Source organism: Nyctereutes procyonoides, unplaced genomic scaffold (assembly GCF_905146905.1).
Source record: "Nyctereutes procyonoides isolate TBG_1078 unplaced genomic scaffold, NYPRO_anot_genome, whole genome shotgun sequence".
NCBI lineage: Eukaryota > Metazoa > Chordata > Mammalia > Carnivora > Canidae > Nyctereutes > Nyctereutes procyonoides.
In genome coordinates, this window is record NW_026575129.1 from 3,858,926 (window position 1) to 3,885,449 (window position 26,524).

Genomic DNA, 26,524 nt, shown 5'->3' on the forward strand with positions numbered 1-26,524 from the left:
ATCTAGGTATTTGAATATATTCATATTTTTTTTCCTTAAGTAGTCTCCATCCCTAGCATGGAGCCCAACTTGGGGCTTGAACTAATGATCTTGAGAAGACATGAGCTGAGATCAAGAGTTGGGGGGTGCTCAATAGACTAAGCCACCCAGGAAGCCCCCCATATATATATTTTTAAACAAGTCAATTTACTTCAGAATTTCCATTCACCTTTGGCTAAGGAGGAGTGGAAAATTAATGTGGCTTAAGACACTTCGGCATGCCTTTGGTGTTTTCTTTTTCTTTTTTTTTTTTAAGTTTAAAAAAAAATTGAGAGAAAGCACAGAGGGATAGGGAGAAGCAGACTCTCTGCTGAGCAGAGATGTGAGGCTTGATCCCAGGACCCTGAGATGATGACCTGAGCCAAAGGCAGACCTTAACCACCTGAGGCATCCAGGTGCCCCTACAAATGTTTTTTTTTTCTGGTCTCTTCTAGCTTAATGACTTGAAAAGTACAGCAGGGTGGACATACTGCAATACCTTTAGAATCAGGTAGCCATCATGGGAAGTGGAATGGAATAAATTGGCAAAGGGAGGATTCAGAACATCACTGTTGTGTCACAGGTCAGGGATTTTGGAGATAAAGCTTTTGAGTCTTCATAAATCGTTGGTTTTGGTTTTTATCAGTTTCTCATGAAGTATATGAATAGGTTGTTTTTAAGACTGGTGTTTTTTTTTTTAAGATTTTATTTTATTCATGAGACACACACACACACACACACACACACACACACACACACACACACACACAAGCAGAGGGAGAAGCAGGTTCCATGCAAGGAGCTTGATGTGGGACTCGATTCCGGGTCTCCAGGATCACACCCTGGACTTCAGGCGGCGCTAAACCGCTGTGCCACCAGGGCTGCCCTAAGACTGGTATTTGATGTCTGTGTATGTTTTGGTGTGTGCCCTGGCTTATAAGATACTAAGTAGAGTTTTAATTTACTCTTTCTGCCCTGTGGTCATCTCATCCTAGAGTTCTAAGTCCAGCATTTCCAGCTTTCACTTGAATCTGGATGCTCTGCTGAACTTATGTTTATTCCATTTATCCGGTGCATCCTACCACCTGCCATCCCTCACTTGGTGCGTGGATCTCTTTGGAGCAGTGCCTTTAATCTGAGTCTTTGCTATTTCCCTGAAAATGCCTCACTCCCCTCAATTCCCAGAACTTTTAATTTTTTAAAAGATTTTATTTACTCATGAGAGACACACAGAGGGGCAAAGACACCGGCAGAGGGAGAAGTAAGTTCCCAGTGGGGAGCCTGATGCAAGACTTGATCCCCAGACCCTGGGATCAGGACCTTAGCCGAAGGCAGACGCTCAACCACTGAGCCATCCAGGTGTCCCCAACTTCCAGAACTTTTATTCATTTCTTCCAAACCTGGTATTTGTTGGTTTTAAGAACCCACTGATTATGGCACATGTTTGATTTTAAGATAGGTTTTCTTCAATGCGGAAGAAGAAACACTATTACATGTACACAATGATTTGTAAATGCATGCTGATTCAGCAATATTAAATATTGATTTTAGAACGAAAGAATTAAACACAGAACAAACGACTCTTCTATTGTTTACCATTATCCTGTAGACAGAGCTCAAATTCCTGGCATTCAGAGCCATTCATATTTAGCCTGCCAGCCTTAACTCTTCTCTGCATGAACTTTTCATTATTCTAGCCAAGCTCTTTTACCGATTATTTGCTGAACTTAGAGTACCCATTTCCACAATACAGGAGACCACCCTCTAATGTCTTTTTTTTGTATAATTTCTACAGTTTTTTCTAGGGCCAGATCACATTCTCCCTCATAGAAAGTCATTTCTGACCACTGTCAGAGGAATTTCTCTCAAAAAATCCAGAGATCAGAGAGGCCTTATGTTACATATGGCTCATATCATCCATAACTGCTGCCCTGTGTTTTTCTCTCTTTGAACCACTCTTGCCCTTTAAAATGCATTGTACTCTTACTTAGGAGACAAAGATGGATTTTCATGCTACCGATTTTTAATGCCTCAAATTCCCTAGTGCCTCTGTATATAGTAGGTGCTCAGTAGATATTCTTTGATATTCAGAAAGTAGCTTCTTTACATGACATCTATGCATGTAGCTAACATTTTGATTAAAGGTATGTGTTTCCTCTGGAGCAAAATGAAATCAAAGGTCCCACTTCTCTATGGAGTAAAGAATCTAGAAATTAATTTTAAAATTTAAAATTATTACTGTCGTGGCCCTTACACTTTGTAAAGCTGGGTTTCCACCTTCACCATTATAAACGGGTAATCAGTGATTAATATACAAAATAATATAAAAATGCTTCAGTCACAGATCAAGAAGAGAATTGAACACTGTGCTTTGTGAATACAGGAAATAGGTTTGTCTTTAGTCCTTTACAATTGATAGATTTGATAGACTTAAAGGGAAGTTCCAAGGGCCACAGGTCCTATTCATTGCTGGGTTAGGCTTCTCCCATCTCGACACTCTAGTGCTAGTGCTGAGTCACTCCTTTTCACAAGCAGGTAAATTGCATATCTTAAAAATAATTTAGTAATGAAGATATTTGTAGATCTTATGTTGCTTCTTAAACATCTAAGTAAAAAATAAAAGGCACTTTGTCTTGGGTTTGATACATTAGAGTGTGGAAGAAGGTCATGAAATGATACACAGGAGAGTTTAGTTTCTAAATTTTGTATCTAGGGCTTTAAAAATTATTCCATGATCTTCAAGGATAGTAAGCATCCTATAATCCTAAAGTCAGAGAGGATTGAACTTGAACTAACTCTGGGAAAGTATAGGATGGGACTCCATAATTAAGCACAAGAGGTATCTTTTCACTCCTACTTGTGTTGATCACTGGCATAGAAACCAGGTTGAAAGATTGGGGAAAGAAATGGCACAGGGTTGTTTTGCAGTTTTCTCTGTGCAGTGATTGTAGGGAATCTTTATTTTTTAATTTTTAATGTATTTAGTATTGAAAAACATTACCTTTTTAAAAATTCACTAATATTCACAATGTCTAACCTAGGACTGACTTCTCTTTTTTAAAAATTTTATTTAAATTCAGTTTGCCAGCATATAGTATAACACCCAGTGCTCATTTGTCATGTGCCCTCCATAATGCCCATCACCTAGTTACCCTCCCCCCCCAACTACCTACCCTTCTACAACCTTTTGTTTCCCAGAGTTAGGAGTCTCTCATGGTTTGTCTTCCTCTCTAATTTTTCCCCCACTCAGTTTCCCTCCTTCCCTTATGATCCCTTTCACTATTTCTTATATTCCACATATAAGTGAAACCAGATGATAATTATCTTTCTCTGATTGACTTATTTCATTCAGCATAATATCCTCCTGTTCCATCCATGTCAATGTGATAGGTATTCAGCCTGATGGCTAAGTAATATTCTTTTCCAGTGTGTGTATATATATATCTGTACCAGTATCTCTGTATGTATATATATATATATACATATACATACACCACATCTTCATTAATTCATCTGTTGAAGGACATTGTGGCTTTTTCCACCGTTTGGCTATTGTGGACACTGCTGCTATGAACACTGGGGTGCAGGTGCCCCATCATTTCACTACATCTGTATCTTTGGGTAAATACCCAGTAGTATACAACTGCTGGGTCTTAAGCGTAGCTCTGTTTTTAACTTTTTTTTTTTTTAAGATTTTATTTATTTATTCACGAGAGACACAGAAAGAGTGAGGCAGAGACATAGGCAGAGGGAGAAGCAGGCTCCATGCAAGGAGCCGGATGTGGGACTCGAACCTGGGATCCCAGGATCACGCCCTGAGCTGAAGGCAGATGCTTAACTGCTGAGTCACCCAGGAGTCTCTATTTTTAACTCATTGAGGAACCTCCACACTGTTTTCCAGAAGAAAGGGTCCTATAGGGAGTCTTAAATTTTTTTTTATTATTATTAGTTTTTAAACTCTTGTCACTGACTCCTTTAAGAACCGGTTAGAAAGTCTTGGTTCTTGCCCTAGAAAAATTTTGCAAAAAGCAGTTTTGTTTCAGATATCAGATAAGTGAAACCTCCGAGGTTAAGAGCCTATTTCTTATCACAATCAAGGGAGGAAAAAAAGGGAAGGAAAGTGTTCTTATTAGGCTAATATGTTTAATTGATACTTTATGCAGTTGTGCTTCATTTCTTTTAACTGAACAAACAGAGCAAAATAACTTCCTAAAATTACATGAGACATCAGGTCTTGAAGTAGAAATAATTCGACTCAACTTGCTATTTCTAGGCCCCTGTTCCCTGCCTATCCCTTTTTTCCTCTGCATCCTGCTGTGAGCTATATTATGTTGCCTGCTCTTGAGCCCTTTCATCTTTCTGTCAGGAGTGTTGTAATTCTCATTCAGGTCCATTGACATTCTGACTCTGTGTCCCATCAGTGAATTTTGTCAAATTTAGCAAACCTGCATTTTCCATACTTTAAATTTAGGCCTTCTGTATATATTCCAGATATCCTTCATCCTAAGTAACTCAACTTTCCTTCCAATTTCTTTGTACTCTGTTTTTGTGTGTATTATTTAGAGCACCTTGCACATTTCACAGTTTATAACTTGTAGATGTCTGCAGCTCATTTATTCCCTGGGTTTTGTTAGTTTTGGTTAGCAGAATAGAAACTTAGGTTGTTATAATAGGTTAGTTATTATATTCTTTATTGGTTAAATTCGTTTGTCCTAGATTATAGGAAATGGTTTAGACTAAAAAGTCTGCTTATAGTGAATTGCATATTTGAAGTTTAAATGCATTTACTTGAAGATTATTTTCAGATACTTAGATTAAAATAAATTGCCAATTGAAGCTATGATTGGTTTTAAGGTACTCTAATGTTGGAAAAACATGAAACTTTATAGCAAAGAGAACAAATTAATAAATTAGCAGTGATAGGTGAGATGCCTTGGGCTTCTCTGCAAGAGTATTAAGTTTAGTTGTTGCATAATAGCTTTGTAAAGTACCGTTCTGTTTCAGGATAAAAAGCATATGGGAAATATATATAAATACATTAACATTTGAATAGGATAACTGATTTTCTGTGTTGTGAATTGCACATACCTGTGTAGATTGGTATTGTGATTTAATTAATAAGCATTTGGTGACCTGATGTTGTTGGCAGAAAATAGTATCTGTTTGGTGCGTTACATTTACTTTTGTATCTCTGTAAGAAGAGCTCAAAGAAGCCTAGTGTCTGAGGATTGTCTTACTGTTGAATGGTGGCATTTGATCACTGGTAAATGATTCCAGGAACTTTATTATTGAGAGATGTTCTACAGTTTTGTTTTCTCATTCTTTCAGTAGTTTTACGTTCCTGAAATGTGGTAGAAAATCATTATCTCAAGGAAAATTTTCCATTTTTATTTATTTATTTTTAGAGAGAGAGCATGCATGTGGATGTGGAGCCAGAGGGAAGGGGCAGATATGGGGGGGGGGGCGGACAGTGGAGAAGAGAGAGACAGAGAGTCTTTAGCAGGCTCTGTGGCCAGTGCAGAGTCCAACTCAGGGCTCGGTCTCACGACCCTGAGATCATGAACTGGGCCAAAATCAAGTTCACATACTTAACCGAATGAGCCACCCAGGTGCTACAAAAGTCTCCATTTTCCAGTGGAATAAAAGATAAAGGGCTGTAAATATATATTTTTCTGGCAAGGGGAGAATTACTACCTTTAAAACCTTATAAAAAGACTGTTTATAATTCATTGTAAAAATTAATTTTAATTCATTGTTTTGTTGCTATTACACATTCTTTTTTTCCCCAATTGCCGTATCCTGTCCTTCCTTAATCTGATTATTATATTTCTAAGATATCTGCAGCCTTGAAGTGGCAAGCCATGATGGTGGTGAGCATCTTTGCCACCAGTTAGAACTGATTTCTCAGACTTCAGTGCTGTAGATTAGAAATTGATGAGCTGCTGTTAGTTGCATAGTTCTACTTAAATAGGTGTAGCTTAAAATAGATGGTTCAACACAGGATCTAGCTACTTCTGAATAATAGGTAGGTGGGCCCAAGAAGAGAAATGTGTATTATTTTCATATTTCTTAAGCCTCATCCTTTGGAAAAGTTACATGTACACATATTGTGGCAAAGGGGTAACTTAATTTTCCTTTTTTGAAGTGAAGCCAAAATTACTTCGAGATGGGGAAGCAGAGAAGGAATAGAGTATAAAACCTTCCTTAAAAAAAAGTATATGTATTTGATAGATCACGATTGAAAAAAGTGTTAAGTAGAATGTAGACCTACTCCCCCACTAACCTCTATTGTCTGTGGATCTCATTCTCAGAGGTAACCACTCATGAGTTTCTTATATGTCTTTCAGTTTCAGTCACATATACAAAGAAACATAGGACATTTTAGCTAACATATATGATAAAATTGGTTTCAGGTTTAGAATTTAGTGATTCATCACTTAACATACAACACCCAGGGCTCATCACAACAAGAGCTCTCCTTAATCTCTGTCACCCATTTAGCCCATCTCCCCATCCACATCCTATCAACCTCAGTTTGTTCTCTGTAGTTAAGAGTTTCTTATACCTTGCTTATGTATTGTTTTTTTTCCCCTTCTCCTGTGTTCGTCTGTTTTGTTGTCTAAATTCCTCATATAAATGAAGTTATGGTATTTTTCTCTAACTTACTTTCCTTAGCATAATATATTCCAGCTCCATCCACATCATTGCAAATGGCAAGAATTCCTTCTTTTTTATGGCTAATATTCAATTGTGTATGTATTTGTGTGTGTGTGTGTATATACAGATAGTTATACCACATCTTTATCTACTCATCAGTTGATGGAACCTTGGGCTCGTATTTTGGCTATTGTTGATAATGCTCTGAACATCAGGATACAGGTACCCATTCAAATTAGTATTTTTGTATCCTTTGGATAAATATCTAGTAGTGTAATTGCTGGATCATAAGGTAGTTCTCTTTTTAACTTTTTGAGGAACCTCCACACTGTCTTCCACAGCGGCTGCACCACTTTGCATTCCCATCAGCAGTGTAAGAGAGGGTTTCCCCTATGTCTGCACCCTCACCAACATCTGTTGTTTCCTGAGTTGTTAATTTTAGCTATTTTGACAGATGTGAGTGAGGTGGTATCTCATGGTAGTTTTGATTGTATTTTCCTGATGATTGATGTTGACATCTTTTCATGTGTCTGTTCTGTTTGTATGTCTTCTTTGGAAAAATATCTATTTGTGTCTTCTGCCCATTTCTTAACAGGATTATTTATTTTTTTGGGTGTTGAGTCTGATAAGTTCTTTATATATTTTGGATACTAATTATTCATCAGACATGTCATTGGCAAACATCTTTTCCCATTTTGTAGACTGGCTTTTAGTTTTGTTGATTGTTTCCTTTGCTGTGCAGAAGCTTTTTTATCTTGATGAAGTCCCAATAGTTCATTTTTGCTTTTGTTACCCTTATTTCTGGAGACATTTCTAGTGTTGTTGTTTTTTTTTTTTTTTTTCTCTTAATGGGCTGCATTTCTTTTAATGGCTAACTAATACTCTATTGAATGGATTTGTTTTGGTGCATTGCTTGTTCTCCCCTGATATTTGTTTTGTTTTAAAGATTTTATTTATTCATGAGAGAGAAGCATAGACAGGCAGAGAGAGAAGCAGGCTCCATGCAGGGAGCCCAATGTGGGACCCAGTCCTGGATCCTGGGATCATGCCCTGAGCCAAAGACAAGATGCTCAACCACTGAGTCACTCAGGCGTCCCACTCCCCTGATGTTTTGCTGTTAAAATAGTGTATCTTTCTCTCAAGTGCAAGTGTACCTGTAGGATAAATTTCTATAAAAGGAATTTCTAGGTTAAAGAGAATGTACATTTTGTTTTCTGTTAGAGGTATACCAGTTTACTGGCTCTCAGACAAAAGGAGGTTGCCCCCTCTATATCCTTTTCAACCCAAAACTATTTTCAAACCTTTTTGGTCTTATCTGTGGAAAGTTTTAGTTTGTAATTTATGTTGCAAATCTTTTATGAGTGAACCTTCATTTGTTCAGGAGTTATTTCTTTGAACCCATTACATTCTTCACCTATATTTTTACTGAATTGTTTGTGGAAATTATCTGTGTTGAAAGTACTATTCCCTTTATAATTTGCTTCTTGATATTATTTTGTATGCCTTTGTAGCCAGTTTAAAACTTTGCAGCAAAATTAGTTTGATAGTTTCTGGATTTTGCATCATGCTTTAAAAAGGAAAGGTACCCCATGATGAGGTTATTTAAAGCTAAACAAACAAATCCTTATGTCTTCTACTTTTATGATTTTGTTTTTGTCTGTTACTCTACACCTGTTTTTTTTTTAATTTTTTTTTTAATTTATTTATGATAGTCACACACACAGAGAGAGAGAGGCAGAGACACAGGCAGAGGGAGAAGCAGGCTCCATGCACCGGGAGCCCGATGTGGGATTCGATCCCGGGTCTCCAGGATCGCGCCCTGGGCCAAAGGCAGGCGCCAAACCGCTGTGCCACCCAGGGTTCCCCTCTACACCTGTTTTAATAAAGATCATTTTTGGACACCTCGGTGGCTCAGCAATTAAGCTGCCTTTGGCTCAGGTCATGATCCTGGAGTCCAGGATTGAGTCCTGCATCATGCTCTCTGCGAGGAGCCTGATTCTTCCTCTGCCTATGTCTTTGGCTCTCTCTCTCTCTGTGTGTCTCTCATGAATAAAGAAATAAATTAAAAAAAAATCATTCTGTGATTGACTTGTTTTTTTTGCTTAGAAAAGCTAAAAATGCCCCCCCCCCCAAGTACTTTAATAGAGAACTGAACTGTGAGAAATGGGAGTTTGACTCAATTTTAGTTTAAATGTGGGCATACCTTAGAGATATTGTGAGTTCGATTCCAGACACCACAATAAAGCAAAGGTCACAAATAAAGCAAGTTTACTGAATATTTTTGTTTTCCAGTGCGTGTTATTTCCAGTATACCGTAGTTTGAGTGTGCAATAGTGTTACATCTTAAGAAAGAAAAATACAGTATATATACCTTAATTTAAAAAGACTTTAGGGGGAAAAAAGACTTTGGGGGCTCTGGGTGGCGCAGTCAATTGTCTGGCTCTGGTTTTGGTTCAGGTCTTGATCTCAGTCAAAATCCAGCCTCCTGTCAGGCTCTACAAGCAGCATGGGGTCTGCTTAAGATTCTCTCTCCCTCTCCCCTCCCCCAAATAAATAGATATATCTTTAAATAAATACTTGATTGTTGAAAAGTGGAAATTTTTTTGTGCTTTAAATGAATTATAATCGTCTTGCAGATGAAGGGTCTTGCCTCATTGTTGATGGCTGCTGACTGATCACGGTGAAGGTTGCAGTAGCTGTGGCAATTTTTAAAAATGAGACAAAGTTCATTACATCAGTTGACACTTCCTTTCATGAACAATTTTTCTGTAGCATGTGATGCTGATTGCATTTTACTCACAGTAGGATTTCTTGCATAATTGGGAGTCAGTCCTCTCAAACCCTCCCCCTACTTTATCAGTGAAGTTTATGTGATACTCTAAATCTTTTGTTGTAATTTCAACAAGCATCACAACATCTTCACCAGGAGTAAATTCTGTGTCAAGAAACTAATTGTGCATCCATAAGAAGCACCTCCTCATCTATTCAAGTTTTATCATGACATTGCAGCAATTCAGTCCCATCTTTAGGCTCCACTTCTAATTCTAGTTCTCTTACTATTTCTACTACATCTGCTGTTACTTTCTCCAGTGAAGTCTTGAACTCCTCAAAATCATTCATAAGAGTTGGAATCAGTTTCTTCCAAACTCTTGGCATGTTGGTATTTTGATCGATTCCTATGAATCCTGATTGTTGTTAATAGTGTCTAGAAAGGTGAATCCTTTCCAGAGGTTTTCAGTTGACTTTGCCCAGATCCATCAGGGGAATCACTATCCATGGCAGATACAGTCTTATGAAATGTAGTTTTTAAAGAATAAGACTTGAAAGTCAAAATTACTTCTTGATCTGTGGGCTGCAGAAGGGATATAGTGTGTTAGCAGCTGTGAAAACCACATTTATCTCCCTGTTAATTTCCATGATTGCTCTTGGGTGACTAGGTACATTGTCAGGGTGCAGTTTATATATATATATATATTTTATTCAGAGAGGGAGAGGGAGAAGCAGGCTCCATGCAGGAAGCCCGATGTGGGACTCTATCCCAGGTCTCCAGGATCACACCCCAGGCTGCAGGCGGTGCTAAACCACTGTGCCACCGGGGCTGCCCTGCAGTTATATTTTGAAATGTTTTTTTTCTGAGCAGTAGATAAAACAGGGTAAAATATTCAGTAAACTGGGAATCCCTGTGTGGCTCAGCGGTTTAGCGCCGCCTTCAGTCCAGGGCATGATCATGGAGACCCGGGATCGAGTCCCGCGTCAGGCTCCCTGCATGTAGCCTGCTTCTCCCTCTGCCTGTGTCTCTGCCTCTCTCTCTGTGTGTGTCTTTCATGAATAAATAAATAAAATCTTTTAAATAATAAAATATTCAGTAAACTATATTATAAATAGATGTGCTGTCATCCGGGCTTTGCTTTGACATTTGTAGTGTGTAGACAGAGTAGATGTAGCATAATTCTTAAGGGCCCTAGGATTTGGGGAATGGTAAGTGAGCATTGGCTTCAATTTAGGGTCACCAGCTGCATTAGCCCTGTCTATCCTTTGAAGCTAGACCCGGAGTTCTATCTACCTGTGAAAAGTCCTAGATGGCATCTTCTTCCACTATAACAATGTAAGGTGGTTGGTCTGCCTTGAAAATCTGCTTTTTAGGGTAGCCACCTTCATGAATTGAGTTGGGTCTTCTGGGCACCTTACTGTAGTTTCTGCATTAGCACTTTCTGCTTCTTCACTTTGCACTTTTATGTTATGGAGACGTCTTCCTTCTTAAACCTAATGAACCAACCTTGGCTAGCTTCACACTTCTCTTGTGTAGCTACCTCACCTCTTTCAGCCTTCATAGAATTGAAGAGAGTTAGGTCCTTGCTCTGGATTTTAGGCCCTGGCTTAAGAGAATATTGTGGCTGGTTTGAACTGTGCAGGCCACTAAAAACTGTGTATCAACAATAAGGCTCTATCACTTTTTTAAAACATTTGTGTGGATTTTATTTAATCATTTGTTTACTGGAGCAGTACTTTTAATTTCCCTTTTTTTTTTTTTTAAAGGATTTTATTTATTCATGAGAGACACTCTGCTACTCATTAGTCCACCCAGATTTCACATCCAAGATACTTTTATTTATGTGATTTGTCAAGTCTGGCTGCTCTTCTTCACCTACCCAGCTCTTTCCATCCTTCAAGAACCAGTTCAAATCCTAGCTTTAGAATACCTTTTCCAACTGCATTAGCCTACTCTGATTCATCTTTTCTCTAACATTTTACTGTCTTTTATAATCAGAATTTTACTTTTATATCTGTTGCTTTGTTTCCCTAGTTAGATTATAGACTTCTTAGTTTTATCTTTTACATTGTGCATTCCCTGCATGACTCTGCTCTTGGGTATCTAAAAAGCAGTTTGGACAGTGCCTGTGAAACCATTAATCTTCGTCACTAAAAACCTGTCTCTAGTCCTTTCTTGTTTGTCTCAATTAGTGCCAGAGTCCTAGGAGCCATCCTTAATTCTCTCTGTCCTAAAATCTAGTCTTTTACCAAGTACTGTTGATTTTTACCTCCAGAGCATTTCTTGAATCTTTGTTCTTTTCTCCCCCAGTTTAAACTTTAGTCAACTTTCATGGACTCACTAGGAGCCTGTGAACTCTTCTCTCTCTGCCTGTGCTCAGATGCCCCTTCCAATCTTTTCTCAACGCTATTGTAACTCAGGGCCAGTAGGGTCTTTTAGTGTCTCCAGAATTGTCTTTCACTACGTTCCCCCCACCCCCCAGCCCCCGCCACGTTCTTCATTTAACCTTATTTTTTGGTCTCCGTCTGACCCAGTCTTTCCTTCCCACTTCACCTAGTTTATGCCTTTTCATCATTCAGAACACAGATAAGATTTTTACTCTGGAATGTATTCCCTGATGTTTTCTTATAACCAGAGAGGTCTTTGAAGGAAATTAAACAAAATACCTTTAATGATGTCTCTTTACTTTCAGTATAAAGCAAGATCCCTCTCTTGGCCTGGCTTCTTTCCACATCTGTAATTCATTTATATTTTATCAGTTGTTAAAATCACCAGTGTTTGAGTTGATTCTTTTTTGTTCTAGTTGACTTCTCTTAAGCGAACAAAACCAAACAAAAACCACTTGTTAACAAAGCAGAGAGACATTGATCTGGTCACCTTAATAAAATAATACGCTTAGGGGATCCCTGGGTGGCTTAGCAGTTTGGCGCTTGCCTTCTGCCCAGGTAGTAATCCTGGAGTCCCGGGATCGAATCCCACATCAGGCTCCCTGCATGGAGCCTGCTTCTCCCTTTGCCTGCCTCTCTCTCTCTCTCTCTCTCTCTCTCTCTCTCTCTCTCTCCCCTTCCCTCCCTCCCTCTCCCCCCCCCCCCCCCCCGTCTCTCGTGAATAAATAAATAAAATCTTTAAAAAAAATAATGGGCTTAGCAGAGATAAAAATCAGTGTTATTTGGGATTTATTTTTAATCTTTTGTTTTACTTTAAACATAATTTAAGCACATAAACAATGAAATATAAAATTGTCTTTAAGCTTATATCATCATTTAAAAACTAACTATATTTATTACTTTTTAAGTAGGCTCAATGCCCAGTGTGGAGCCAGAGCTGGGCTTGAACTCAGGACCCTGCAATTAAGACCTGAGCTGAGATCAAGAATCAGACATTTATGGGGCACGTAGGTGGCTCTGGTTGAGCATCTGCCTTTGGCTCAGGGAGGGCGTCATCCCAGGATCCTGGGAGTCTCCCATCAGGCTCCCTGCAGGGAGCCTGCTTATCCCTCTGCCTGTGTCTGCCTCTCTGTGTCTCTCATGAATAAATAAATAAAATCTTAAAAAAAAAAAAAAGAATCAGACACTTAATCAACTGAACCACCCAGGCACCTCAGTAGACTTTGTTTTATATAAATTTTAGGTTTACAGAAAAATTGAACAGAAAATACATAGAGTTCTCATTACTCCCCTCCTGTGCATACTCTCCCCTATTATTAAAGGGCATAATTTACATTAGGGGTCATTGTTTGGGCAATTCTCTGACAGACAAATGGAGAATGTCTATATCCACCATTATAGTATCCTACAGTACAGTTTCATTGCTCGAAAAATCACGTTGCTCTTATTCATTGGCGTGTGCTACATCTCTCTGAACCACTGACAACTAATGATTTTTCAAAAAAAAATATGTCTCCATATTTTGCTTTTTACAGAATGTCATGGAATCGGAATCCTACAATAAGTAGCCTTTCCAGATTGGCTTCTTTTTACCTCTGAATATACAGCTAAGGTTCCTCCCCCCCCCCTTTTTTTTGTGGATTGACAGCCTTTTTTTTTTTTTTTAAGTGCTGAATGAATATTCTGTTGTACAGATGTACCACAGTCAGTTTATCCATTTACTTATTGGAGGTTATCTGTTTCCAAGTTTTGGCATTTATGAATAAAGCTCCTATGACATTCATGTGCAGAATTTGTTTGGATTTAGGTTTTCACCTTATTTGGGTAAATCTCAAGAAGCATGATTGCTGGATTGTATGGTAAGAATATATTTAGGTTTGTAAGAAAGAGATACCATGCTAAGACTAATTGAAAGAAGGCTGCTGGGAGTAGCTATATTGAGACAAAGCAGACTTTGGACCAATGGAAATTATGAAGGATAAAGAGAATTATATAATAATAAAAGAGTTAATTCTGTAGGAAGACATAATCCTTGATGTGCATATGTGGAACAACAGATCATAAGAATACATTACCACCAGCAATGAAGGAATTCTGATTCCTTGCCAGCATTTGGTATTTTCAAATGTGGTGGTATATCTCATTGTTCTAGTTTATACTTCCCAGATGACAGTATGATGTTGAATATTTCCTCATATGTTTACTTGGCATCAGTATATCTTAATTGGTGAGATCTCTTCAGATTTTTGCTCATTTTTAAATTGGGTTTTCTTAATGTTGAGTTTTTTTTTTTAAATATTAAGTGTTAACAGTCTTTTGTCAGAAATGTATTTTGCACATGTTTTGTCTGTAGCCTTTTCTTTTGAGTGTCTTATAGGAGTTAATTATAACAAAGCCCAGCTTATCCATTTTTTTCTTCACGGATTGTGCTTTTGGTGCTGTGTTTAAAATATCTGTCAACCGAAGTTCACCAAGATTTTTCTCTTATGTTATTTTCTAAGAGTTCTTTAGTTTTGCAATTTATATGTGGGTCCATGATCAATTTTGAGTTAATTTTTTGAAAGGTATAAGGTCTGTCTAGATATTTTTTTCATATAGATGGCCATTTGTTGAAAAGACTATTCATTGAATTGCCTTTGCTCCTTTGTCAAAAGATTACTGGACTGTATTTGTGTGGGGTTTGGACTCTATTCTGTTGATCTATTCTTTCATCACTATCCCACTGTCTTGACTACTGTCTGTAGCTTTCTAGAAAGTGACTAATGAAGTTGGATAGTGTCAATTCCCTGACTTTGTTTTTCAATATTGTGTTGGCTGTTCTAGGTCTTTTGCCTTTCTATATAAACTTTACAAGTGATTTATTGATATCCACAAAATAACGTGCATTGCATAGAATGTATAGATCAACATAAAAGAACTGACATCTTGACAGTAAGTCTTCCAATCTCTATATATATGGAATATTTGTTTAGATCTCTGATGTCTTTCATTGGAATTGTGTAATTTTCCTCTTATGGATCTTGTACACTGACTTATACCTAAGTATTTTGATTTTTGTGTGCTAATAGTTCTATTTGGAGAGCTTTATTTTTGTCTATTCCTGTGGATTTTCTACACAGTGATGTCATCTGTATAAAGACAGTTCTGTTTCGTTTTTTTTTTTTTTGACAGTTGTTTCTTCCCAATCTGTATATCTTTTATTTCTTATTGCATTTGTTAAGTCTTACAATATGATGTAAAATAGGAATGATAAGAGGCTACATCCTTGCCTCATCCCTTACCTTATGGGAAAGCATCTAATTTATCACAATTAAATATGATGTTAGCTCTAGTTTTTTTGTTTATCAAGTTGAGAAAATTTCCCTATATCCTAATATGCTGATAGTTTTTTTTCATGAATGGTGTTGGGTTTTGTCAGATGCTTTTCCTGCATCTATTGATACCATATGATTTTTCTTCTTTAAACTGTGATGTGATGGATTACATTGATTTTTTTTTTTTTAAACATTGAATCAGTCTTGCATAACTGGAAAAAATCACATTTGGTCATAGTATATAATTTTTATATAATGTTGGATGTACTTCATAATAATTTGTTGAGGATTTTTGCGTCTATGTTCATGAGAGATGTTGATCTGTAGTTTTCTTGTAATGTCTGTTTTTGGCATTAGGCAAATGCTGGGCCTCTTAGAATAAGGAAAGTATTCCCTCTTTTTTTTTTTTTTCTTGAGAAATTGTAGAAAATTGGCAAAATTTCTTCCTTAAATTGTTGATAAACTTCACCAGTGAGTCCATCTGGGCTTGGTGTTTTCTATTTTGCAAGGTTATTTAAGTTTCATAAAGGCCTGTTCAGATTATCTATTCTTATGTTTTATTAGAGTGTATCTTTTAAGGAATTCATCCATTTGATCTAGATTTTTAAATTTGCGTGCACAGAGATGTTCCTAATATTCTTAATGTCCATGGCATTAGTAGTGATGTTCCTTTTTCATTATCAATATTAGTAATTTGTATCTTCTCTTTTTCTTTGTTAACCTTGATATAGAGATTTATCAATTTCATTGATATTTTCAAAGAACCAGAGTTTTTGTTCCATTGATGTTTCTCTATTTTTCTTTATCAATTTGACTGATTTATACTCTAAATTTCCTTTTTTCTCTGCAGTCTTTGAATTTAATTTGCTCTTTTCTAAGATGACAGTTTAGATTATTACTTTAGACTTTTGTAACATGCTACAAATTTTCTTCTGAGCACTTTTACTGCAGTCCAAAAATTTTGAGAAGTTGTTTTCATTTAGTTGAAAATACTTTAAAATTTCTTTTTCTTTGCCCCATGCATTATTTAAAATTATGTAGCTTAATCTCCCTAGTATTTGGGGGATTTCCAGCAATTTTGTTACTGATTTCTAGTTTAATTCCATTGTAGTCTGAGAGCATACTTTGTGTGATTTCTGTTCTTTTAAACTTGTTGTGTTTTAGGCCCAGAATGTGGCCTCTCTTGGTGAATCTTCCATGTGAACTTAAGAAAATTATGTATTTTGCTGTAGTTGGATGAAGTAGTTGATAGGTGTAAATTATGTCCAGGTGATTGATGGTGCTGTCGAATTCAGCTATATCCTTATTGATTTCCTGTCTTTTGGATCTGTCCATTACTGATAAGGGATCTCGATGTTTTCAACTGTTATAGTTGACTAATGTTTTTCTCCTTGTAGTTGTATCCATTTCTTTCTGGGTGTTTTGGGGTGTTCTGTTTTTGGATATACACATAATAAGTATTATGTTTTGGAATTAACTCGTGTAATTTTCTCTTATAATTTTCCTTGCTCTGAAGTCTGCTTTGTTTGAAAGTAATATAGCTCCTGCAGATTTCTTTTGATTAGTGTTAGCATTGTTATGTCTTTATCACTTTAACCCATCGGTGTCTGTATTTAAAGTGAGTTTCTTTTAGACAGCATACAGTTGGATATTGTTTTTATGTTCACCTGGACAGTCTCTTCTAATTGGTGTATTTCAACCATTGATGTTTAAAGTGATTATTGATAAAGTTGGAGTAATACCTATCATATCTGTTACTATTTTCTGTTGGTTGCCTTGTTTTTGTCCTTTTTTTTTGTCTTCCACTCTTTTGGCATTCTGGTAATAATTGAGCATTTATTATTTCTGCTTTTTTTTTTTTCTCAATTAGTAGATCCTCAATTACCATATTTGTGATACCTTAAAAACTTTTAAGGGGTACCTAGGTGGCTCAGTTGATTGAACATCTGCGTTTGGCTTAGGTCATTATCTCAGGGTTGAGGGATTGAGCCCCACATCAGGCTCGGGGCTCAGCCAGGAATCTGCTTCTCCCTCTCCCCCTGCTCATGCTTTCTCTTTCCCTATCTCTATCTTTCTCAAATAAATAAATGAAATCTTATAAGTTTTTAGTGGTTGTATTTGAATTTTCTGTAACACATATGCAGTACTAACCAAGCTTTCTTTCAAATGATGCTGTTCTATTTCACATATATGTAGTACCTTATAACAAGGTATTCCCAGTACTTCCTTCCTGTCCCTTTTAACCTTGCCGTCATTTATTTTATTAATCTGTAAGGTGTAATCACTGGATATATTGTGATTATTACTTTGAGCAAACTATTACCTATTAGATAAGAATAACAATAGGAAAAGATGTTATTTACTTTTATTAATTTCCTGTCTTTATTTATATAGCTCCAAATTTCTGACCTGTATAATTTTCATTCTTTCTGACAAATACCTTTTAACATTTCTTGTAAGATCGGTGTTCCCTCAGTTTGTTTACCTGAGGAAGTCTTTATTTCTCCTTCAATTTTGAAGTTGATTTCACTGAATACAGAATTCTAGGTATATGGATTTTTTTAACTTTTTTTTAAGGCTTATTTATTTTTTTACTAATCTCTGCACAGTGTGGGAATTGAATGCACAACTCCAAGATCAATGGTGGTATGCTTTCTGACTGAGCTATCCAGGGATCCCCGAACTCTTCACTTGACTTCTCTCTTGGCATGGTTTCTCAAGAGAAGTCTGATATAAATCTGGCCTTACTCTTTTATAGGTAATTGTTCCATGCTTGAATGTTCTATTCTTTCAAAATTTTGTTTGCCAAAACTATAATGCAAAAAACATTTTCTACTGACATTTCTGCAAGGTCATTGGTTTCTTGTGTTTTGTTGATGTGACCATTCTAATAAGACCATTAAAGGCATTTTTGCATTTTAGTGGTTTTGATTTATAGCATTTCCTTTTAATTATTATTATTTCCAACTTTCTGCTTATGTTATATACATTTGTTCTTGTATGTTGTCTACTTTTTCTATCAGATTCCGTAGCATATATATTTTTTAAAAAATTTATGTATTTTAGAAAAAAAATTTATGTATTTTAGAGAGTATGCAAGTGAGGGGACAGGCAGAGGGGGAGAACTTACTGAGTGCGGAGCTTGATGCCATTAACCATGAGATCATGACCTGAGCCAAAACCAAGAGTCAGTTGCTCAACCTTCTTGAGGCACCCAAGCACCCCAAGATTGCCTAGCATACTAATCATAGTTTAAAGTTTCCAGTCTGATAATTCTCATATCCCTGCTTATTATACCTGAGTGTAGTTCTGATGCTTGCTCTATCTCTTCTAATTTTGCTTTTAATATGCCCTGTAATTATTTTTGAAAGCTGGACATGATGGTACTAGGTAAAAGGAGCGGAGATAAATATGCCTTTAGAGTGAGGTTTTGTTTATCTGTCTAGAGGAGGCTAGACTCTGTTACTCCAGGCAATCGTTCTAGGTGTCAGAGGCTAAAATTTCCTCTGTTGTCTTTGGTTTTGTCTCCTGTGGTGTTTTGGGTTTCCCTGGTTACTTCTTAAAATCCTAAGACATGTTTTTTTCTGTTTCATTCTCCTTTTGTACAGGAGCCCCACTGATGAAACAGTAAGGAATTAGGGGAATAAGAAGTGCTAATCATAGATTTATGATTACTTTTTAATCTTTTAACCTTTTGGTGTGTCTGCTCTGGGCCTATTTTAGACACTGTATTTTTTAGGTTTTTTTTAGTCCTATGATATCCTTAGGGGAACCTTGGTGGCTCAAGTCATGATGACCTCAGGGTCCTGGGATCAAGCCCCTCCTAGGGCTTTGTGCTCAGTAGGTATTCTGCTCCCTTTGTCCTCCAGCCCCCTTGCTTGTGCTCACTCACTCGCTCAAGTAAAATCTTAAAAAAAATTATTTCTCCTTTGAGATTTTGTTTATTCTGCATGAGCAAATTGTGTCCATTAGCTTTTTATAATAATTGCTTTAAAATCTGTGCTAAATCAACAGTATTTCATATTAAATTTGGTCTCCATTTAATTGCCTTTTGAGCATTGTTTTCCGATTTCTTTATATGTCTGCTAAATTTGGATTGTATTCTGGACATTATAAATGGTACAAACAGAGAGCCTCTGTTGTGTGTTATATTCCCCCAGAGAATTTTTTTTGTTTTTTTAAACAGGTTTGTTTCAGCAGATAGTTAATTTAATTGGTTCAACTGCAAACTCTACTACTCTTCTTACACAGAGCAGTGGCTAAAATATTACATTTATATCCTTACCCGCTATGCCCATAGCCTATGCTATGTATACATAGTTCCAGTCATCTTGAAATATGAGTAGAGTGTATTTTTTTAATGATTTTTGAGAGAGCATGAGGGACAGAAGAGAGGCAGTGAGCAAGAAGCCTGCAGATGGAGCTTGATTCTCAGATCCTGGGATCTTGGCCTGAGCCGAAGGCAGACACTTAAACTGAGTCACCCAGGCACTCCTTGAGGAGAGTTTATATACCAATTTGGGATTTCCTCCTTTGGCTTTCTCCTTTTCAGCATTCCTCCCACGACCACCCTTTTCTGTGTGCTATGGTTGCTTTAAACTCTGCCCTCTGATTCTTCAAGCACCAAGACTGTAGTTTTGTTTTATACAAACTTCTTTCCTCAGGTAGCCACTGGGGCTTGCCCTCAGGCAAAATGCCATGAGTAAAAATTCACTCAGGGTCTTACTATCTTCTAAGTATTGATGTTCTCCAGTTTTTATTTACTTCTGGTCACTTTAGTGCCTTCAGGTAGTTTTGTAATATTTTGCTCAGCGTTTAATAGGCACTATTGGTGAGAGAGTTGGTCTAAGAAACTATTCAGCTGATACTGGATAGTGGCAATTCTTCATATTAGCAGTGAAAGTTGGAATTATAATAGCCTTAAAACAATAACATTTATATGGTACTTTTTTTTTGTCATAAAAGCACTTTAAGGTAGATTATCTGATTCATCATGATTGTTAATGATATACTAGGCAGACACTAACATGTAGTTGCTGGTACATTTAGTGCTAAGAACCTGGGCAGGAAGAGAACTTGAATTCTAAATTGGGTATAAATGTATAACCCAATAAGGTTACTAAAGCAAAAAGCTGGAGAGGAAAATAGTAGTGAAAACTTTAGGTATGCAATGAAAAGCAAAATTTTGTGCCTTTGAGAAGATGAAACCGTCACCAGGTAAATAGGCACCAAGAGTAAATACATAAAATATTGTCTTGCCTACATGTTTTTTTTCAGAGTCTTTTAAAATTTTAGCGTAAGCTTCCTTGGATTCTTAGAAAAGGATTGCCTATTCTCTCCAGGTCACACAGTGTGCCTTTATTGCCCTCTCATTCTTTCTCATGGTATTCATTGTTTCACTGTATTTTTATTCCTTTTAAAACTTTAAAAGATAATCTTTATAATATCACAGTTTGTAATTTTTAAAAATTTACTTAGTTTCTGTTTATTCACTATACTGTAAGCTTCCTGAAGAGAGTGTGTTTCTGTAATGTTCATGTTTGTTGAGGAGTGAAGGAAGACGTGTGTGTACATGCATATACACGTACCAAGGAATGCAAGTAAGAGTCATAAAAATCTATTATACTCAGTCTTAAACCTTTTAAAGATTTTATTTATTCATGAGAGACACACACAGAGAGGCAGAGACATAGGCAGAGGGAGAAGCTCCATGCAGGGGGCCCAATGCGGAACTCGATCCCAGAACCCTGGGATCAGGCCCTGAACCAAAGGCAGACGCTCAACCTCTGAGCCATCCAGGCGTCCCAGTCTTAAACTTTTTAGTACAGTTTTTATTAACCTAGATTTTGAGGGATGTAATAGGCATGAGTTGAAAGTTAATGTGGGAGTGTTCCAAATTGGGAGGAAGAGCAGAGTGGCGAGAAGATTTGGGAAAATTAGTAAAATAATATTGGCAAGAGTTGATAATTATTTTGTATATTAGCAATGAATTTTTTTTTCTACCAGATAAGTGGGAAAAAAATTTTTAAGCTTAAGTCTAGGCAGGTAGATAGTACGGAGTCCCAGAAAATACACAGAATAGGAATAATATGAGAGCAGTTTGAAAAGGATGATTCAGGCAGGTCTTGGGTAGTAAGACACATCAAGTATGGAGACAAGTGATGAAAAACATTCAATGCTTTTTGTTCCTTCTGTGTTTCAGTATTTCAGGGTCCTAAGAGGTTAAGGGAGAGAGTTTAAATCAAGTAGTATAGGCTATTATAATCAGTTACTTTGCAATAAAACTTTCTCCTTCCACAGCTCCTGGATAAGCACAAGAATACAGAAAGCATGGTTGAGCTTCTGGATTTGTATCAGATGGAGGATGAAGCCTATAGCAGCCTTGCAGAAGCCACAACTGAACTATATCAGTATTTACTACAGCCATTCAGAGACATGAGAGAACTTGCCATGCTACGAAGACAGCAGATTAAGGTATTTTTTTCGTCATCTTTTTTTTTTTTTTTAATATTTTATTTATTCATGAGAGACAGAGGTAGAGACACAGAGGGGGAGAAGCAGACTCCATGCACGGAGCCCGATGCGGGACTCGATCCTGGGACTCCAGGATCATGCCCTGAGCCAAAGGCAGACACTCTACCGCTGAGCCACCCAAGCATCCCTCTTTTTTTTCTTTTCTTTTCTTTTCTTTTCTTTTCTTTTCTTTTCTTTTCTTTTCTTTTCTTCCTTTCTTTCCTTTCCTTCCTTTCCTTTCTCTTTTCTCTTTTCTCTTTCTCTTTTCTCTTTTCTCTTTTCTCTTTTCTTTTCTCTTTTCTCTTTCTCTTTTCTCTTTCTCTTTTCTCTTTTCTCTTTCTCTTTTCTCTTTCTCTTTTCTCTTTCCTTTCTTTCCTCTCCTTCCTTCCTTCCTTCCTTCCTTCCTTCCTTCCTTCCTTCCTTCCTTCCTTCCTTCCTTCCTTCCTTCCTTTTTAACCTCCATAGTAGCCTGCTTGTTGCTGGCTGGCCATAGGTGAGCTTTTTAAAAATGTAGATACCTGGTCCTTTCTCTCCAAAGATTGTATTCTGGTCAGTTCAGGTTACACAGAACCTGAGCACCTCATTTTAAAGTATCTCAAGGGTGATTCTGTTGAGTAGCCAGGGATGAGAAGAGCCTAGAAAGTAAAGTTGAAGATACATTGAGAAATCCTCATTTCCTTCCTCCCCCTCTTTTCCTATACTTTTCTTCTCTTCCTCTCCCATTTAATGTTTTGGGGATTGTCTAGTCTTAGATTTCTTTATCTGAAGTTTTCAGAACATTTCTTCTGGGAATACCTTACTTGAAAGTTAGATTTTATTTATTTATTTATTTAAGATTTTTTTATTTACTCATGAAAGACAGAGAGGCAGACACAGGCAGAGAGAGAAACAGGCTCCCTGCAGGGAATCCGATGCAGGACTTGATCCCAGGATCCAGGGATCATGACCTGAGCCGAAGGCAGACACCCAACCACTGAGCCATCCAGGCACCCCAAAGACTGGAAGAATTTCATGTTAGAGCTTAAAAATTGTTTTTTGAAGCTTTATTTTAGGGGTGTGGGAAGTACAGAGGGAGATGGAGAGAGAATCTTAAGTATACTGCATGCTGAGGTTGGATCCTGATGCAGGGCTCTTTCCCAGGACTCTGAGATGGTGACGTGAGCTGGAACCAAGAGTTGGCACTTTAACTGACTGTCACCTGGGCAACCCTTTAGAGCTTTAAAATCTATGATGTTTAATTTTCATGGGTAAAGTATGCATTACACTTTTTGAGGCAAGTGTTACTACATTTTCCTTTTCATGGTGTTCTTTTAGCTACTCTTTTTTTTTTTTTTTTTCTGTCTAATGTCTTTGTGGGAAATGACATAGATACAACCTTAGGTCTGTAAAATGTCATCCTGAAGCTTTGGCAAGGTATCAAGGAATGAAGCTAAAGCTGTATTTATAGAGAAATTTATTGTTAGTAAAGAAGAATAAAGTTTTAAAGCAACCATCCAGACTTTCACCCTAAGAGGGTAGAAACAGAGAGCAAGTTAAACCTCCAAAATTAAGAGTGGGGTCAGTAAAAAACAAAACAGATTTAAAAAAATCTGTGAAACAGGGCAGCCCTAGTGGCCCAGTGGTTTAGCACCGCCTTCAGTCCTGGGTGTGATCCTGGAGACCCGGGATCGAGTCCCATGTCAGGCTCCCTGCATGGAGCCTGCTTCTCCCTCTGCCTGTGTCTCTGCCTCTCTCTCTCAATCTGTGTCTGTCATGAATAAATAAATAAAATCTTAAAAAAAATTTTTAAAAAAAAAAATCTGTGAAACCAAAATGTGGTTGTGTTTGGGAGCAAAAACACTATATTTTATAATTCTAACTGAATTTTTTTTTTTTTTAAAGAAGAGCCACATATCTGGTAGGACTGAAAGTGCATATATCACTGCAGATTCTACAGATTTAAAGTTAATAAAGAAATATGGACAAGTTTGCACCAATAAGTTTTATTTATTATTTATTTATTTTTAAAGGTTTTTTATTTACTTATTCATGAGAGAGAGAGAGAGAGAAAAAGAGAGGCAGAGACACAGGCAGAGGGAGAAGCAGGCTCCCTGCAGGGGACCTGACGTGGGACTTGATCCCGGGTCTCCAGGATCATGCCCTGGGCTGAAGTCGGCGCTAAACTGCTGAGCCACCCAGGCTGCCCTATTTATTTATTTTTAAGGATATATTTTTAAAAATATTTTATTTATTCATGACAGACAGAGAGGCAGAGACATAGGCGCAGAGGGAGAAGCAGGCTCCATGCAGGGAGCCTGATGTGGGACTTGATACCTGGATCCCAGGATCACGCCCTGGGCCGAAGGCAGGGCCTCAACCACTGATGCTCAACCACTGAGCCACCCAGGCGCCCCAAGCTGTGCAATTTAGATGAAATGGATAAATTTTTTGGAAAAAAATGCAAATTATCAAAAAGGATTCACAGAGAAACAGAAGACTGTTGGGAGCCCTATATTAACAATGTTGGGCAGTTCATAATTTAAAGCCTTCGTAATGAGAAATCTACAGGTCCAGATGACATCATTGGGTTTATCAAAGATGTAAGAAAAAAATTATGCCAATTCTACACAAGCTCAGAAAATAAAGGAGGTGGGATGCCTGAGTGGCTCAGTGGTTGAACGTCTGCCTTTGGCTCAGGACATGATCCCGTGGTCCTGGAATCAAGTCCCACATTAGGCTCCTTGCATGGAGCCTACTTCTCCCTCTGCCTCTCTCTCTCCGTGTTTCTCATGTATAAATAAAATCTTAAAAAATAAAATAAAATCTTAAAAATAAAGAGGGAATACTTCCTAACCCCTTTTTATTTAGTGTAGCATTATCCTGATGTCAAAATCAAATGATATTACACAAAAAAAGAACTAGAGACACATGACCCTTATGAATGTAGATGCAGTAATCCTTAATATGATCTTAAAAAATAAGATCTAGTGATCAATAAAAATGATCATACAGTGTGTATGATTAGGGTTTATTTCAAATACAAGTTTCTTTTAACATTCAGAAATAAACCAGTGTTGTTTACCATATTTGACTAAAGGGGAAAAATCAATGTGTCTATGGATGCAGAAAAGCATTTAACAAAGTTCAGTATCCATTCGTGATAAAAATTTAGCATACTACAGGAGGAAAGCAGAATTTCCTCTACCTGATAAAGGGTATGTATAAAAAGCCTACCTAACATCATATATGATGGTGAATGATTAAATTCTTTCCCTCTTTGGGAACAAGGCAAGATTATTTACTCTGACCACTTTATTTTTATTATTTTTAAAACGATTTTATTTATTTGAGAGAGGGAGGGAGTATGAACAAAAAGGGAAAGGGAGAAGTAGATTCTCCATCTAGCAGGGAGCTCAACTTGGGGCTCGATCCCAGGACCCTTGGATCATGACCTGAGCTGAAGGCAGATGCTTAACCAACTGTGAACCACCCAGGTGCCCTGCTCTCACCACTTTAATTCAGTGTTTTTTCTGGAGTTTGTAGCCAGAAAAAGATATATGGCATATAAATTACAAGGACAAAATAAAGCCATCTGTACTTTTAGATCATATGATCGTGTATATAAGATATCCTAAGGAATTTTAAACCAAAAACCTGTTGAAAATGATAGGTAAATGTAGTTACAAGGTCAGTATTAAAATATAGTTTCATTTTCTTTTAGAAATGAAACTGAAGAGGCAACTGGGTTGGTCCAGTTGGTTACGTGGTCTGCCTTCATCAGGTCATGATCCCACAGTCCTGGGATGCAGCCCTGTATCAGGCTCCTGCTCAGTGGGGAGTCTGCTTTTCCCTTACTCCTTCCCCACCGCTCATGCTTTTTCTGTGTCTCTCAAATAAATTTTTAAATGAAACAATTATACAAAAACTTTAAATTACCATTATAATGGTAATTATATATTATATATAATGGTAATTATGTTAATGGTTCAGGCTCTGAACACAAACTCTTTAGGAATATATTCTACAAAATATTTGAAAGTTTTGTACACTGAAAATTATAAAACTTTGCTGAGAGTCATTAAGTGAGTGTACCTTAAGAAATGGAGGAATCGTGTTAATAGTTTGGAAGATTCAGTAATGTTTAGATGTCAGTTTACAGTTTTGTAGATTCAAATTAAAATTCTTTTTTTTTTAAGATTTCATTCATTTATTCACGAGACGCAGGGAGAGATAGGAATGCAGAGACACAGGCAGAGGGGGAAGCAGGCTCCATATAGGGAGTCCGATGTGGGACTCGATCCCCGACCCTGACCCAAAGGCAGACACTCAACCGCTGAGCCACCCAGGCATCCCCAAATTAAAATTCTTTTTTTTTTTTTTTTTTTTAAAGATTTTATTTATTTGTTCATGAGAGACAGAGAGAGAGAGAGGCACAGGCAGAAGCAGGCTCCATGCAGGGAGCCAGACACAGGACTCAATCCCGGGCCTCCAGGAACACAGCCTGGGCTGAAGGCGGCGCTAAACCACTGAGCCACCTGGGCTGCCCCCCAAATTAAAGTTCTAATAGGTTTTTCCCCTTCAGAAACTGACAAGCTAATAAGTGTTTATGGAAAGACAAAGGATGGCTTTATAACAACTTTGAAAAAGATGAAATTGGAGGACTTACATTACCTGATTTCAAAATTTACTAAAAAGCTAGAGAAAACCAGTCATTGTAGTATTAGCCTAGATGGAATTGTAAATCAATGGAAGAGAATAGAATCCTGAAATAGATGCATGGTTACATAGTAAGGTTTTCATGAAGGTGATAGAGCAGTTCAGTGGGGAGATAGAATAATCTTTGCAAGAAATGCATACCTACTACAATTGCATGCCCATATAAAAAA

At 37.2% G+C, this 26,524-nt stretch overlaps 1 protein-coding gene across 1 annotated transcript in view; it reads left to right on the plus strand.

Annotated features, from left to right (window-relative positions):
* Positions 1-26,524, plus strand: part of JMY (junction mediating and regulatory protein, p53 cofactor) — a 102,338-nt gene that overhangs the window by 14,532 nt on the left and 61,282 nt on the right. Inside the window, exon 2 of the mRNA XM_055342211.1 lies at positions 21,447-21,620. Within this exon, the coding sequence (XP_055198186.1) occupies positions 21,447-21,620 (174 nt within the window). The remainder of the gene's footprint in view (positions 1-21,446; positions 21,621-26,524) is intronic.